At 45.0% G+C, this 16,651-nt stretch overlaps 1 protein-coding gene across 4 annotated transcripts in view; it reads right to left on the bottom strand.

Annotated features, from left to right (window-relative positions):
- Positions 1-16,651, bottom strand: part of TCAIM (T cell activation inhibitor, mitochondrial) — a 277,740-nt gene that overhangs the window by 187,382 nt on the left and 73,707 nt on the right. For all 4 annotated transcript variants that reach the window (XM_069211978.1, XM_069211980.1, XM_069211981.1 and 1 more), the window contains exon 5: positions 15,918-16,071. In XM_069211978.1, the coding sequence (XP_069068079.1) occupies positions 15,918-16,071 (154 nt within the window). The remainder of the gene's footprint in view (positions 1-15,917; positions 16,072-16,651) is intronic.

Below are 16,651 nucleotides of genomic sequence, written 5' to 3'. Positions count from 1 at the left end.
ACAAATGTACAAGTTTATTTTTTATCAACTTATAACGGCTACCGGCTCCCGGGGAGGTGGGAGGGCACATGTGAATCTGCAGCGTCTTATGCCACGAACAGATGTACACTGGGTAAGTGACATTTTCCGTTCGATGTCATGTGTAGCTGCAGATACACATGCTGTGCATAGACTAGTAAGCAGTTATCTCCCCAAAAGCGGTGGTTTAGCCTGTAGGAGTAGAAGTTGTTTGAAATAATGTTCGTAATACTGCGGCTTGTTGTGTTGTTAACACATCCACGCAGTAATGTTTAGTGAATGTATGAGGCGTAGACAATGTGGCTCCCTTACAGATTTCTGTCATTGGTATATTTCCTAGAAAGGCCATGGTGGCACCTTTCTTTCTAGTGGAGTGTGCCTTTGGTGTAATAGGCAGTTCTCTCTGAGCTTTAATATAACAGGTTTGAATACATTTAACTATCCATCTGGCAATGCCTTGTTTGGATACTGGATTCCCTGCATGAGGTTTTTGGAAAGCTACAAACAATTGTTTTGTTTTGCAAAATTGTTTGGTTCTATCAATGTAATACATTAGTGCTCTTTTTATGTCTAATGTATGTAATGCTCTTTCAGCTACAGAGTCTGGTTCTGGAAAGAACACTGGGAGTTCCATTGTTTGGTTTAAGTGGAACGGTGATATGACTTTTGGCAAAAATTTGGGATTTGTGCGTAGAACCACTTTATGTTTGTGTATTTGTATAAAGGGTTCCTGTATGGTAAAGGCTTGTATTTCACTTACTCTTCTGAGAGATGTGATAGCTATTAGGAAGGCTACTTTCCATGTTAAGTATTGTATCTCACAATAGTGCATGGGTTCAAATGGTGGACCCAAGAGTCGTGTCAACACAATATTAAGATTCCACGAAGGAACTGGTGGTGTTCTTGGTGGAATGATCCTTTTTAGACCCTCCATAAATGCTTTTATGACTGGGATTCTAAATAGTGAAGTTGAATGTGTAATTTGCAGATAGGCAGAAATTGCTGTAAGATGTATATTAATGGATGAGAAAGCTAAGTTTGACTTTTGTAAGTGTAGTAAGTAGCTTACAATGTTTTTCGCGGACGCATGTAATGGTTGAATTTGATTCTTATGACAGTAATAAACAAATCGTTTCCATTTATTTGCGTAGCAATGTCTTGTACTAGGTTTTCTAGCTTGTTTGATGACCTCCATACATTCTTGTGTTAGGTCTAGATGTCCGAATTCTAAGACTTCAGGAGCCAGATTGCTAAATTGAGCGATGCTGGATTCGGGTGTCTGATCTGTTGTTTGTGTTGAGTTAACAGATCTGGTCTGTTTGGTAGTTTGATATGAGGCACTACTGAAAGGTCTAGTAATGTTGTGTACCAAGGTTGTCGTGCCCAAGTTGGTGCTATTAGTATTAGTTTGAGTTTGTTTTGACTCAATTTGTTTACTAGATACGGAAGGAGTGGGAGAGGGGGAAAAGCGTAAGCAAATATCCCTGACCAACTCATCCATAACGCATTGCCCTTGGAGTGAGGCTGTGGGTACCTGGATGCGAAGTTTTGGCATTTTGCGTTTTGTTTTGTTGCAAATAGGTCTATTTACGGTGTTCCCCAGTTTTGGAAGTAGGTTTGAAGTATTTGGGGATGTATTTCCCATTCGTGAATTTGTTGGTGATCTCGACTGAGATTGTCGGCCAACTGGTTTTGAATCCCTGGGATGTATTGCGCTATTAGGAGAATGTGATTGTGAATCGCCCAATGCCAAATTTTCTGTGCTAAGAGACACAGTTGAGATGAGTGTGTCCCTCCCTGTTTGTTTAAGTAGTACATTGTTGTCATGTTGTCTGTTTTGACGAGAATGTGTTTGTGGGTTATTAGTGGTTGAAATGCTTTCAACGCTAGAAACACTGCTAGTAGTTCTAGTTGATTTATATGAAGCTGTTTTTGCTGAGTGTCCCATAGTCCCTGGATGCTGTGTTGGTTGAGGTGTGCTCCCCACCCTACCATGGAAGCGTCTGTTGTGATCACGTATTAAGGCACTGGGTCTTGGAAAGGCCACCCTTGGTTTAAATTTATAGGATTCCACCATTGAAGCGAGATGTGTGTTTGGCGGTCTATCAACACTAGATCTTGAAGTTGACCCTGTGCTTGTGTCCATTGTGTTGCTAGGCACTGTTGTAAGGGCTGCATGTGCAATCTTGCGTTTGGGACAATGGCTATGCATGAGGACATCATGCCTAGTAGTTTCATCACTAATTTCACTTGATATTTTTGGTTTGGGTGCATGCCTAGTATTACGTTTTGGAATGCTTGTACCCTTTGTGGACTTGGAGTGGCAATCCCTTTTTTTGTGTTGATTGTTGCTCCTAAGTATTGTTGTATTTGACACGGTTGTAAGTGTGATTTTTGGTAGTTTAATGAGAACCCTAGTTTGTGAAGGGTTTCTATGATGTGTTTTGTGTGTTGAAGACACTGTTCCTGAGTGTTGGTTTTGATTAACCAATCATCTAGATACGGGAATACGTGTATGTGCTGTCTTCTGATATGTGCATCTACTACTGCAAGGCATTTTGTAAATACCCTTGGTGCTGTTGTTATCCCGAATGGTAACAGTTTGAATTGGTGAGGTACTCCTTGGATTACAAACCTTAAGTATTTCCTGTGGGAAGGATGTATAGGTATATGGAAGTAAGCATCCTTGAGGTCTAATGTTGACATGTAGTCTTGTTGTTTGAGCAAGGGAATTACGTCTTGAAGTGTCACCATGTGAAAGTGATCTGATTTGATGTAAAGATTCAGTGTTCTGAGATCTAATATGGGTCTCAGAGTTTTGTCCTTTTTTGGTATTAGAAAATACAGGGAGTAGACACCTGTTCCTTTCTGATGGTTGGGTACCAGTTCTATTGCCTCTTTTTGTAATAACGCTTGGACTTCTAGTTGTAATAGATCCAAGTGCTGTTTGGACATGTTGTGTTTTCTTGGAGGCACATTTGGTGGTAATTGTAGGAATTCTATGCAATAACCATGTTGGATAATGGCTAGGACCCACGAGTCTGTTGTTATTTCCTCCCAATTTTTGTAATAATCTGTGAGTCTCCCCCGACTGGTGTTACGTGTTGGGGATTTGTGACATTGAAGTCACTGTTTAGTTTGTGGGGTCTTTGGAACTTCCCTCTGGTTTTAGGGAACTGTCCACCTCTATATTGTCCCCGAAAGCCTCCTCTTTGATACTGGCCCTGGTATGTGGGTCTGGCTTGTGAGGTTGAGGGTTCTGTGCTTTGGGCCCGAAACCCCCCTCTAAATTTTGGCTTCCTAAATGTGCCTCTGCTCTGTGGGGAGTAGAGCACGCCCATGGCCTTGGCTGTGTCACTGTCCTTCTTCAGCTTCTCTATAGCTGTATCCACCTCCGGCCCAAACAACTGCTGTCCATTAAAAGGCATATTAAGCACAGCCTGTTGGATCTCTGGCTTAAATCCGGAGGTGCGTAGCCATGCGTGTCTTTGAATAGTGACCACTGTATTCACAGTTCTTGCAGCTGTGTCCGCTGCGTCCATTGCCGATCGTATCTGGTTGTTGGAGATACTTTGGTCCTCCTCCACCACTTGCTGTGCACGCTTTTGAAACTCCTTGGGAAGATGTTCTATAAAGTGCTGCTTTTCATCCCAATGAGCCCTGTCATATCTTGACAATAAAGCCTGTGAATTGGCAATGCGCCATTGATTGGCTGCCTGTGCTGCAACTCTTTTCCCCGCTGCGTCAAATGTTCGACTTTCTTTGTCGGGTGGTGGTGCATCTCCAGAGGTCTGTGAGTTTGCCCTTTTGCGTGCTGCGCCTACTACCACTGAGTCAGGTGTTAGTTGTTGCGTGATGTACACAGGGTCCGTAGGGGGAGGCTTGTACTTTTTCTCCACCCTAGGTGTGATGGCTCTGCCTTTGATGGGGTCTTGAAACACTTGCTTTGCGTGTTTCAACATCCCTGGTAACATTGGTAGACTCTGGTACTGACTGTGTGTTGACGACAAAGTATTAAATAAAAAGTCATACTCAATAGGTTCAGCATGCAGTGCCACATTGTGAAAAGTAGCTGCTCTGGACCACACCTGCATGTAAGCAGTACTGTCTTCAGGTGGTGACGGTCTTGCTGGGTAGCAGTCTGGACTATTGTCAGATACTGGTGCATCATATAGATCCCATGCATCTGGGTCATCCTGGGTCATCCCTGTGTGCGTTGGAGATTGCATCATAGGGGGTGTTGCAATTGGTGACAGTTGCGGTGAGTGGTGTGGCGACGGTTGTGGCGAAAAACGTGGTGGAGTTTTTTCTTTCGCCACCTTTGCTTTTGGTTATTTTTCTGTGTCTTGGAAAGCAAGTTTCCTTTTCATTTTAATAGGGGGAAGAGTTCTTATTTTCCCTGTTTCTTTTTTAATATGGAGCCTTCTTTGTGTATAGTCTCGCTCCCCCAGCTCCAATTCTTGTCCAAATCTATGGCCTTGAAGTTGGGATGACAGGCCTTGTTCCTCAGAATAGGAGCTCTGTTTCGGCTCCGATCCTGGATGTCTCGGCACCAAAACGTTTTCCACAGTCTTTTTCGGCTCCGAAGCTACCTTTTTCAGTTTCGGGTGCCACTCTCTCGGTGCCGACTTTGCTCGGAGCCGGTATCTCGGTGTCGTGTTTGGTCAGAGCCAGTATCTTGGTGCCAAGTATACTCTGTGCCGGTATCTCGACCGGAGTCGGATGACTTCGACACGTGTGTGCCCTTTTTCAGTGCAGATGGTTAGTCACCGAGTATACGGGTTAAGCCATTGCGTGCCGGCGGTTGCGTCCCCTGGGCCTTCATTATTTTGGCGTGAGTTTTTGTCAGGGCAGGTTTACTCACGGTTTTCGTCGGCTGCTCACTTTCGGCCTCGTCCGAGTCGGCAATGGAGAAAGTCTTCTCTTCTTCAACGTCGTGTTGTCCTAACGGCGTCGATGCCATTTGAAGCCTTCGAGCTCTTCGGTCCCGTAGCGTCTTCTTCGACCGAAATGCCCGACAGGCCTCGCAAGTATCCTCTTTGTGTTCGGGAGACAAACACAAATTACAGACCAAATGCTGATCTGTGTAAGGATACTTATTGTGGCATTCGGGGCAGAAGCGGAATGTGGTCCGTTCCATGAGCCTTGAAGACGCACGCGGTCAGGCCGACCAGGCCCCGCCGGGGGATAGAAGCCCTGAAGGGCTACCGGAGCTCTTCTTTAATTCGGTGTCGATCTGCTATAACTAACCTGATACCGAACGCAAACAATACCGTCAAATTTTTCCGATACTTTACTAACTTTCCGAACCGAAACATGGAGCGAAGAGGAACACGTCCGAACCCGATGGCGAAAAGAAAACAATCTAAGATGGATTCGACGCCCATGCGCAATGGAGCCGAAAGGGGAGGAGTCCCTCGATCTCGTGACTCGAAAAGACTTCTTCGAAGAAAAACAACTTGTAACACTCCGAGCCCAACACTAGATGGCGGAATATGCACAGCATGTGTATCTGCAGCTACACATGCCATCGAACACATATATATATATATATATGGAAAATGTCACTTAACCAGTGTACATCTGTTCGTGGCATGAGATGCTGCAGATTCACATGCTTTGCATATCCCGCCATCTAGTGTTGGGCTCGGAGTGTTACAAGTTGTTTTTCTTCAAAGAAGTCTTTTCGAGTCACGAGATCTAAGGACTCCTCCCCTTTCGGCTCCATTGCGCATGGGCGTCGACTCCATCTTAGATTGTTTTCCCCGCAGAGGGTGAGGTAGGTGTTGTGTATATAGTAATAGTGCCCATGCAATGGAGTAAGTATGTACATAATGTGATTTAAAGTGTTATATTCACAAGTTTACAAATGTACAAGTTTATTTTTATCAACTTATAACGGCTACAGGTTCCCGGGGAGGTGGGAGGGCGCATGTGAATCTGCAGCGTCTCATGCCACGAACAGATGTATACTGGGTAAGTGACATTTTCCGTTCGATGGCATGTGTAGCTGCAGATACACATGCTGTGCATAGACTAGTAAGCAGTTATCTCCCCAAAAGCAGTGGTTTAGCCTGTAGGAGTAGAAGTTGTTTGAAATAATGTTTGTAATACTGCCTGTCCTACTGTGGCTTGTTGTGTTGTTAACACATCCACGCAGTAATGTTTAGTGAATGTATGAGGCATAGACCATGTGGCTGCCTTACAGATTTCTGTCATTGGTATATTTCCTAGAAAGGCCATGGTGGCACCTTTCTTTCTAGTGGAGTGTGCCTTTGGTGAAATAGGCAGTTCTCTCTTTGCTTTAACATAACAGATTTGAATACACTTAACTATCCATCTGGCAATGCCTTTTTTGGATATTGGATTCCCTGCATGAGGTTTTTGGAAAGCTACAAACAATTGTTTTGTTTTGCGAAATTGTTTGGTTCTATCAATGTAATACATTAGTGCTCTTTTTATGTCTAATGTATGTAATGCTCTTTCAGCTACAGAGTCTGGTTCTGGAAAGAACACTGGGAGTTCCACTGTTTGGTTTAAGTGGAACGGTGATATGACTTTTGGCAAAAAATTGGGATTTGTGCGTAGAACCACTTTATGTTTGTGTATTTGTATAAAGGGTTCCTGTATGGTAAAGGCTTGTATTTCACTTACTCTTCTGAGAGATGTGATAGCTATTAGGAAGGCTACTTTCCATGTTAAGTATTGCATCTCACAAGAGTGCATGGGTTCAAATGGTGGACCCATGAGTCGTGTCAACACAATATTAAGATTCCACGAAGGAACTGGTGGTGTTCTTGGTGGAATGATCCTTTTTAGACCCTCCATAAATGCTTTTATGACTGGGATTCTAAATAGTGAAGTTGAATGTGCAATTTGCAGATAGGCAGAAATTGTTGTAAGATGTATTTTAATGGATGAGAAAGCTAAGTTTGACTTTTGTAAGTAGCTTACAATGTTTTCCGCGGACGCATGTAATGGTTGAATTTGATTATTATGACAGTAATAAACAAATCGTTTCCATTTATTTGCATAGCAATGTCTTGTAGTAGGTTTTCTAGCTTGTTTGATGACCTCTATACATTCTTGTGTTAGGTCTACATGTCCGAATTCTAAGACTTCAGGAGCCAGATTGCTAGATTGAGCGATGCTGGATTCGGGTGTCTGATCTGTTGTTTGTGTTGAGTTAACAGATCTGGTCTGTTTGGTAGTTTGATATGAGGCACTACTGACAGGTCTAGTAGTGTTGTGTACCAAGGTTGGGGTGCCCAAGTTGGTGCTATTAGTATTAGTTTGAGTTTGTTTTGACTCAATTTGTTTTCTAGATACGGAAGGAGTGGGACAGGGGGAAAAGCGTAAGCAAATATCCCTGACCAACTAATCCACAACGCATTGCCCTTGGACTGAGGGTGTGGATACCTGGACGCAAAGTCTTGGCATTTTGCGTTTTCTTTTGTTGCAAATAGGTCTATTTCTGGTGTTCCCCAGCGTAGAAAGTAAGTTTGTAGTATCTGGGGATGAATTTCCCATTCGTGTGTTTGTTGGTGAGCTCGACTGAGATTGTCGGCCAACTGGTTTTGAATCCCTGGGATGTATTGTGCTATTAGGCGAATGTGATTGTGAATCGCCCAATGCCAAATCTTTTGTGCTAAGAGACACAGTTGTGATGAGTGTGTCCCTCCTTGTTTGTTTAGGTAATACATTGTTGTCATGTTGTCTGTTTTGACAAGAATGTGTTTGTCGGCTATTAGTGGTTGAAATGCTTTCAATGCTAGAAACACTGCTAACAGTTCTAAATGACTTATATGCAGTTGTTTTTGCTGAACATCCCATTGTCCCTGTATACTGTGCTGGTTGAGGTGTGCTCCCCATCATGGAAGCATCTGTTGTGATTATGTATTGAGGCACTGGGTCTTGTAATGGCCGCCCTTGGTTTAAATTTATAGGATTCCACCATTGAAGCGAGAGATGTGTCTGGCGGTCTATCAACACTAGATCCTGAAGTTGACCCTGTGCTTGTGTCCATTGTGTTGCTAGGCACTGTTGTAAGGGCCGCATGTGTAGTCTTGCATTTGGGACAATGGCTATGCATGAAGACATCATGCCTAGAAGTTTCATTACAAACCTCACTTGGTAGTGGTGGTTTGGGTACGTGTTTAATATTACATTTTGGAATGCTTGTACTCTTTGTGGACTTGGAGTGGCAATCGCTTTTTGTGTGTCGAGTGTTGCTCCCAAGTATTGTTGTATTTGACACGGTTGTAGATGTGATTTTTGGTAGTTTAAAGAGAACCCTAGTTTATGTAGGGTTTTTCTATGACGTATTGTGTGTGTAGAAGACACTGTTGTTGAGTGCTGGTTTTTATTAACCAATCGTCCAAGTAAGGGAATACGTGCATGTGCTGCCTCCTGATGTGAGCGGCTACTACTGCAAGGCATTTTGTGAATACCCTTGGGGCTGTTGTTATCCCGAATGGTAACTCTTTGAATTGGTAATGCACGCCTTGGATTACAAATCTTAAGTATTTCCTGTGGGAAGGATGTATGGGTATGTAGAAATATGCATCCTTGAGATCTAATGTTGACAAGTAGTCCTGTTTTTTGAGCAAGGGAATCCCGTCTTGAAGTGTTACAATGTGAAAGTGATCTGATTTGATGCAAAGATTCAGTGTTCTGAGGTCTAATATGGGTCTCACCGTTTTGTCTTCCTTTGGAATTAGGAAATACAGGGAGTAGACACCTTTTCCTTTTTGATGATTGGGTACTATTTCTATTGCTTGTTTTTGCAACAATGCTTGAACTTCTAGTTGTAACAGGTCTAAGTGTTGTTTGGACATATTGTGTGCTCTTGAAGGCACATCTGGTGGCAATTGTAGGAATTCTATGCAATAACCATGTTGGATAATGGCTAGGACCCATGCTCCATAGTTATGTTTTCCCAGTTGTGGTAATATTCGGTAAGTCTCCCCCCCACTAGTGTTGAGTGGTGGGGGTTTGTGACATTGAAGTCACTGTTTGGTTTGTGGGGTTTTTGGGCCCTGGAATTTCCCTCTTCTTTGGTAACTGTCCACCCCTATATGTTCCTCGAAAACCTCCTCTCTGATACTGGCCCTGATATGTGGGTCTGACTTGTGATGTGGAAGGCTCTGTGGTTTGGGAACGAACCCCCCCCCCCTAAAGTGAGGCTTTCTAAAAGTGCCTCTGCTCTGTGGGGAGTAGAGCGCGCACATGGCTTTGGCCGTATCCGTGTCCTTTTTGAGTTTTTCTATTGCCGTATCCACCTCCGGCCCAAACAATTGTTCTTGATTGAACGGCATATTCAGCACAGCCTGCTGGATTTCAGGCTTAAAACCGGAGCTCCGTAACCATTCGTGCCTACGAATGGTTATTGCAGTGTTCACTGTCCTTGCCGCCGTGTCTGCTGAGTCCATAGCCGACCTTATTTGGTTGTTAGAAATAGTTTGTTCTTCCTCAACAACCTGTTGGGCACGTTTTTGGTACTCCTTGGGAAGGTGCTGAACGAGATGTTGCATTTCATCCCAATGTGCCCTGTCGTATCGAGCCAGTAGAGCCTGGGAATTGGCAATCCGCCATTGATTGGCTGCCTGTGCTGCCACCCTCTTGCCTGCTGCATCAAATTTCCGACTTTCCTTGTTTGGCGGTGGTGCGTCCCCTGAGGACTGTGAGTTCGCCCTCTTTCGGGCTGCTCCCACTACCACCGTATCAGGAGTTAATTGTTGTGTGATAAACACAGGGTCCGTTGGGGGAGGTTTATATTTCTTCTCCACCCTAGGTGTGATGGCTCTGCCTTTTACCAGGTCTTGGAACACTTGTTTGGCGTGTTTTAACATGCCTGGTAGCATTGGCAAACTTTGGTATGAGCTGTGAGTGGATGCCAATGTGTTAAACAAAAAGTCGTCCTCTATGGGCCCTGCATGCATTGCTACATTATGGAATGTAGCTGCCCTTGAAACCACCTGCATATATGCAGTGCTGTCCTCAGGTGGTGACGGCCTTGCCGGGTAGCAATCGGGACTATTGTCTGAGACCGGTGCATCATACAAGTCCCATGCTTCCGGGTCATCTTGTGTCATCCCCGTGAGTGTCGGCGACTGCGTCATTGGGGGTGTCGCTACCGGGGACAGGTGTGGCAAATGCAATTGAGATTGCTGTGGCGACAACCTTGGTGGTGTTTCGTCTTTAGCCACTTTCGTTTTTGGCTGCATTTCCGTCTCCTGGAAAGCTAGCTTTCGCTTGATTTTTATTGGAGGAAGAGTTTGGATTTTTCCGTGTCCTTTTGTATGTGCAGCCTCCTCTGGGTATGGTCTGGCTCTCCCATGCCCAGTTCTTGTTCAAATCTGTGCCCTTGCAACTGACTTGAAAGGCCTTGCTCTTCTGTATAGGAGCCTGGTTTCTGCTCCGATGCTGCATGTTTCGGCACGGAAGCTTTTTGTACAGTCTTTTTCGGCTCCGAGGAAACCTTCTTGACTTTTGGGGTGCCGAACTCTCGGTGCCGAGATTGTTCGGAGCTGGAATATCGACCGGAGTCTGATGTCTTCGGCTGCTGGGAGGCCTTTTTCGGTGCAGATGTTTGGTCACTGTGTTTTCGGGTTAAGCCATGGCCTGTTGGCAGTGGAATCCCCTTGGCCTTTATTATTTTTGATTGAGTCTTTGCCGGGGCTGGTTTACTCACAGTTTGTTGCTGCGTCTTTGGCTGCTCACTTTCGGACTCGTCCGAGTCCGAATCTCGAATGGAGAATCTCTCCTCTTCCTCGACGTCGATCTGCTCGGCCGGTGTCAACGCCATCTGGAGCCTTCGAGCTCTTCGATCTCGTAGTGTTTTCTTGGATCGAAATGCCCGACAGGCCTCGTAAGTATCCTCCCTGTGTTCCGGAGACAAACACAGATTACAGACCAAGTGTTGGTCTGTATAAGGATACTTTGCGTGGCAGTTGGGACAGAAGCAGAAGGGGGTCTGGTCCATGAGGTTTGAAGATGGACGCAGTCGGGCCGACCAGGCCCCGCTGGAGAGTGGAAGCCCGAAGGGCCGCCAGAGCGCTTCTTTCTTCGGTGTCGATGTGCTAACACTAAACCGGTACCGAGCGCGAACAATACCGTCGAATTTTCCGATAACTAACTAACTTTTCCGAATCGAAATATGGAGCGAAGAGGAACACGTCCGAACCCGATGGCAGAAAGAAAACAATCTAAGATGGAGTCGACGCCCATGCGCAATGGAGCCGAAACAGATGAGTCCCTCGGTCTCGTGACTTGAAAAGACTTCTTCAAAGAAAAACAACTTGTAACACTCTGAGCCCAACACTAGATGGCAGGATAATGCACAGTATGTCTATCGAACATATATATACACACACACACTGTAAGGAAATGCCTCCTTGGCATGGTTACCCCCTGACCTTTTGCCTTTGCTGATGCTAAGTTATGATTTGAGAGTGTGTTGAGGCCTGCTAACCAGGCCCCAGCACCAGTGTTCTTTCCCTAACCTGTACTTTTGTTTCCACAATTGGCACACCCTGGCATCCAGGTAAGTCCCTTGTAACTGGTACCCCTGGTACCAAGGGCCCTGATGCCAGGGAAGGTCTCTAAGGGCTGCAGCATGTCTTATGCCACCCTGGGGACCCCTCACTCAGCACAGACACACTGCTTGCCAGCTTGTGTGTGCTAGTGGGGATAAAAAGACTAAGTCGACATGGCACTCCCCTCAGGATGCCATGCCAACCTCACACTGCCTACAGGTATAGATAAGTCACCCCTTTAGCAGGCCTTACAGCCCTAAGGCAGGGTGCACTATACCATAGGTGAGGGCAGAAGTGCATGAGCACTATGCCCCTACAGTGTCTAAGCAAAACCTTAGACATTGTAAGTGCAGGGTAGCCATAAGAGTATATGGTCTGGGAGTCTGTCTTGCACTAACTCCACAGCACCATAATGGCTACACTGAAAACTGTGAAGTTTGGTATCAAACTTCTCAGCACAATAAAAGCACATTGATGCCAGTGTGCATTTTATTGTAACATACACCCCAGAGGGCACCTTAGAGGTGCCCCCTGAAACCTTAACCGACTACCCGTGTAGGCTGACTGGTTTTAGCAGCCTGCCACACACCAGACATGTTGCTGGCCACATGGGGAGAGTGCCTTTATCACTCTGTGGCTAGTAACAAAGCCTGTACTGGGTGGAGATGCTTCTCACCTCCCCCTGCAGGAACTGTAACACCTGGTGGTGAGCCTCAAAGGCTCACCCCCTTTGTTACTGCACCCCAGGGCACTCCAGCTAGTGGAGTTGCCCGCCCCCTCCGGCCACGGCCCCACTTTTGGCGGCAAAGCCAGAGGAGATAATGAGAAAAACAAGGAGGAGTCACTGACCAGTCAGGACAGCCCCTAAGGTGTCCTGAGCTGAGGTGACTCCGACTTTTAGAAATCCTCCATATAGGAATGTGCCCCCCTCCCCCCAGGGAGGAGGCACAAAGAGGGTGTAGCCACCCTCAAGGACAGTAGCCATTGGCTACTAACCCCCGAGACCTAAACACACCCCTAAATTCTGTATTTAGGGGCTCCCAGAACAAAGCAAGATAGATTCCTGCAACCTAAGAAGAAGAGGACTGCTAAACTGAAAACCTGCAGAGAAGATGGAGACACCAACTGCTTTGGCCCCAGCTCTACCGGCCTGTCTCCCCACTTCTAAAGACACTGCTCCAGAGACGCGTTCCCAGGGTCCAGCAACCTCTGAAGCCTCAGAGGATTACCCTGCATCTAGAAGGACCAAGAACTCCTGAGGACAGCGGCTCTGTTCCACAAAGACTGCAACTTTGCAACAAAGAAGCAACTTTGAACCAACACACGTTTCCCGCCGGAAGCGTGAGACTTTGCACTCTGCACCCGACGCCCACGGCTCGACTTGTGGAGAACAAACACCACAGGGAGGACTCCCCGGCGACTACGAGACCGTGAGTAGCCAGAGTTGGCCCCCCTGAACCCCCACAGCGACGCCTGAAGAGGGAATCCCGAGGCTCCCCCTGACCGCGACTGCCTGCTTCAAAGACCCGACACCTGGTAAAGGCACTGCATCCGCAGCCCCCAGGACCTGAAGGATCCGACCTCCAGTGCAGGAGCGACCCCCAGGTGGCCCTCTCCCTTGCCCAGGTGGTGGCTACCCCGAAGAGCCCCCCCCTTGCCTGCCTGCATCGCTGAAGAGACCCCTTGGTCTCCCATTGAATCCTATTGCGAACCCGACGCTTGTTTGCACCCTGCACCCGGCCGCCCCCGTGCCGCTGAGGGTGTACTTTCTGTGTGGACTTGTGTCCCCCCCGGTGCCCTACAAAACCCCCCTGGTCTGCCCTCCGAAGACGCGGGTACTTACCTGCTGGCAGACTGGAACCAGGGCACCCCCTTCTCCATTGAAGCCTATGGGTTTTGGGCACCACTTTGACCTCTGCACCTGACCGGCCCGGAGCTGCTGGTGTGGTAACTTTGGGGTTGCCCTGAACCCCCAATGGAGGGCTACCTTGGACCCAAACTTGAACCCCGTAGGTGGTTTACTTACCTGCAAAAACTAACAAACACTTACCTCCCCCAGGAACTGTTGAAAATTGCACTGTCTAGTTTTAAAATAGCTATATGTAATTTATGTGAAAACTGTATATGCTATTTTGCTAATTCAAAGTTCCTAAAGTTCCTAAGTGAAGTACCTTTCATTTAAAGCATTACTTGTAAATCTTGAACCTGTGGTTCTTAAAATAAACTAAGAAAATATATTTTTCTATACAAAAACCCATTGGCCTGGAATTGTCTCCAAGTGTGTGTTCCTCATTTATTGCCTGTGTGTGTACAACAAATGCTTAACACTACCCTCTGATAAGCCTACTACTCGACCACACTACCACAAAATAGAGCATTAGAATTATCTCTTTTTGCCACTATTTTACCTCTAAGGGGAACCCTTGGACTCTGTGCATACTATTCCTTACTTTGAAATAGTGCATACAGAGCCAACTTCCTACACACACACACACACACACATATATCATAATTTTAAAAAAAGTCTTCCTTTAGAAAATCTTTTCAACATTAACCTTTTATCTGCCCCAATCAAATCTTAATGTTGTGCAAACACATCCCCCTTCATGCACATCATTGGTATGGGGTGGAACAGGAATGCTGGAAAAAGGGATATGTCTACTGGGAATTTTGACAGTAAGAGAGGTGAGATAAATAATGAAAAGTTACTTCAAAGAGTAAATTCAATGAAAAAGTGCAAAGAGCGAAGTTAGCAGTAGGAAAGAAGAAAGGGAAATTTGACAGTAGGAATAAAAGAGAAAAGAAAGAATCATTTCAAATGTTTATATAAGCACTGGAAAAACATCATCTCTGTGATTTTGTATGGAGTAAAAAATAATAAACACTCATAACCGCAGTTTTTTTTACAATTTTGTAAAACATTGGAAAACACTAGAAAAACACCAGAATTCAAAACAAACAGAAACCGAAAAAAGGTAAAACATATCTAGAATAATTGAAAAAAAGCTGAGTCTGCCTGTGTTAGCATTGTCTCAGATCATGATCCTATCGCTGTCCCCAATTCACAATTAGCCATTGAAGTGAAACGCATACCCAACTGGTTTGCCTCCCTATGAACTTTGGCTTTTTATTCTGAGGTTGTCAAGTTACTTGTATCATTAAAAGCACCCCTTCTGCTAGTGATTCAGAATGAATCCCAGCATCCCATTCAGTCCTGTCCAAAATTTGGCTCCCCATATTCTGAAATCTGTTGGGTGGTTCCTTCCTACTGGTATATCAAAATATTTCCAGGGGAACATAATTTTAAAATAACATCAAAGAAGTTTGAGCCATCATTTACCAGGAAAATAAAGTCAATTTTATTTTTCCAGAGTACCTCAAAAAGCATAGTCATGTAGCTTTTGTCTCTTATTCTCCTGATAGAAATACCTACAAAGACACATAAAACACATCAAAGTGTTCTCCCAAGCAGGAAGGAAAACAAAAAATTGATGGGTGGATTGCTTAATTTAATCTCAGCCCGCAATTACTCTGGGCTGAAAGCCAATTCATTGATTTGTTTGCCCACCATGTCACCTCAGTCAGCAACACGCTATATGCAAATAAGTCTTGGTTCTGCTCTAATAGGAAGAGCCCAACCTGAACTGGCAGAGTAGGTACCCTTTGAACAGAAACAGAAGCTACCCTATACCAGTTTTGCCCTATTTCAGCACTGTCATTAGGGTGGCACTTGAGTTGTATGCCACAGTGAGAATGGGGCTAACTGTTGTGCATGTCGCTGCATCTAGGATGATGCACTGCAGAAAAAAAGTGATGGGTGGAAGTCTTGACTTACTCTGTCAAAGGTAATTACATGGATATGCAATCCAGCCCATTGTTTTTTGCCAATGGTTCCACCTCAGTCAGGAACAAACAGTATGCAAATCAGGCTTGTTCCTGGTGTGAGAGGAACAGACGAGCAGAACTACCAGATGTTGTCCCCTACGAACGGATAGACATGCTACCCCAGTATGGTTTTGGTCCATTTAAGCTTTGTCAGGGCCCACATCTGGGCATAGCCGTTGAACAAAAACCTCAAGCTCTCAGACTACTTTAGGGTTGTCATTTGGGTCCACACTGTCAGAGCACCATGTCTCCATTCCTGGGATTCCATCTGATAGGTTCTATTGAAACAATCGGACTAATAAAAGTGCCAACACTGATTTGTAACAGAAAAGTAGAAGGCTGGAAATGTAGTATCCTGACACCACAGCGGTAGGTTGCAAATTGAGACAACATTTTTGACATACTAACAGCTGTAGAGCTACAGACCAAGATCATCCTCAAGGTCAGTGCACACATTGAAAAGAAGAAGCAAATCACCTGGTGAGCCAATAGGTTCCTCAACTTCTACTGACGTCTGATCAGTCTCTCGTACATAGAAGGTGAGTGGGGTTGGTTTGTTGGTCCTAAATCCAGGCTTCTGCAGGTTTTCCAAATAGCCATTTAGTCTCTTCAGGGAATTTTCATTGACTTCCTTGAAGACAAAAATATAAATATATGATTACCAGAAAGACCAAATCGACAACAGTTTAATATCTGAAAGCCTCAAAGCCTCAGAAAATCCAGCAACATTTGTTATGGCTTTGCTGAATTAAATAAATGTGCATGTGTACCAATCATGTTTAGCAACGAGAAATAGTGCATGTAGGTCTGTGCCAGTGTTCCAATTCAGTTATGTGGAAATTTAAATGTGATCAAAGGTAATGGCTTCCTCTTAGCTACGAACCAGCAGAACCAGGATGGAGGAAGAAGACAGAACAAGTAATCACATTTTTTGCTAAATTATGTCACTAACCTGTGTGTACATTAACAAAGGACAAATGGATCCATAAATAAACTAAAAGCCCATGCTGGTCCTAGCAAAGCTAACGTTTTTTATTTTTAAACAATTTTTATTTTGTTAAAAAAAAAAACACACACACAACCAAAACCCCATGTCAGCACGTTGTACCTTGCAGGATACCACAACAATATATCTGGTAACCCCCCTGGGTGATCTCCTCGAACCCTCCAGACCTCTCCTCACAGACAAAAGATATACTACATCCACAATG

This window comes from Pleurodeles waltl, chromosome 10 (assembly GCF_031143425.1).
Source record: "Pleurodeles waltl isolate 20211129_DDA chromosome 10, aPleWal1.hap1.20221129, whole genome shotgun sequence".
Taxonomy (NCBI): Eukaryota; Metazoa; Chordata; class Amphibia; order Caudata; family Salamandridae; genus Pleurodeles; species Pleurodeles waltl.
Note: the sequence above shows the minus strand (reverse complement) of the source record. Positions and strands in the feature narration are given on the sequence as shown.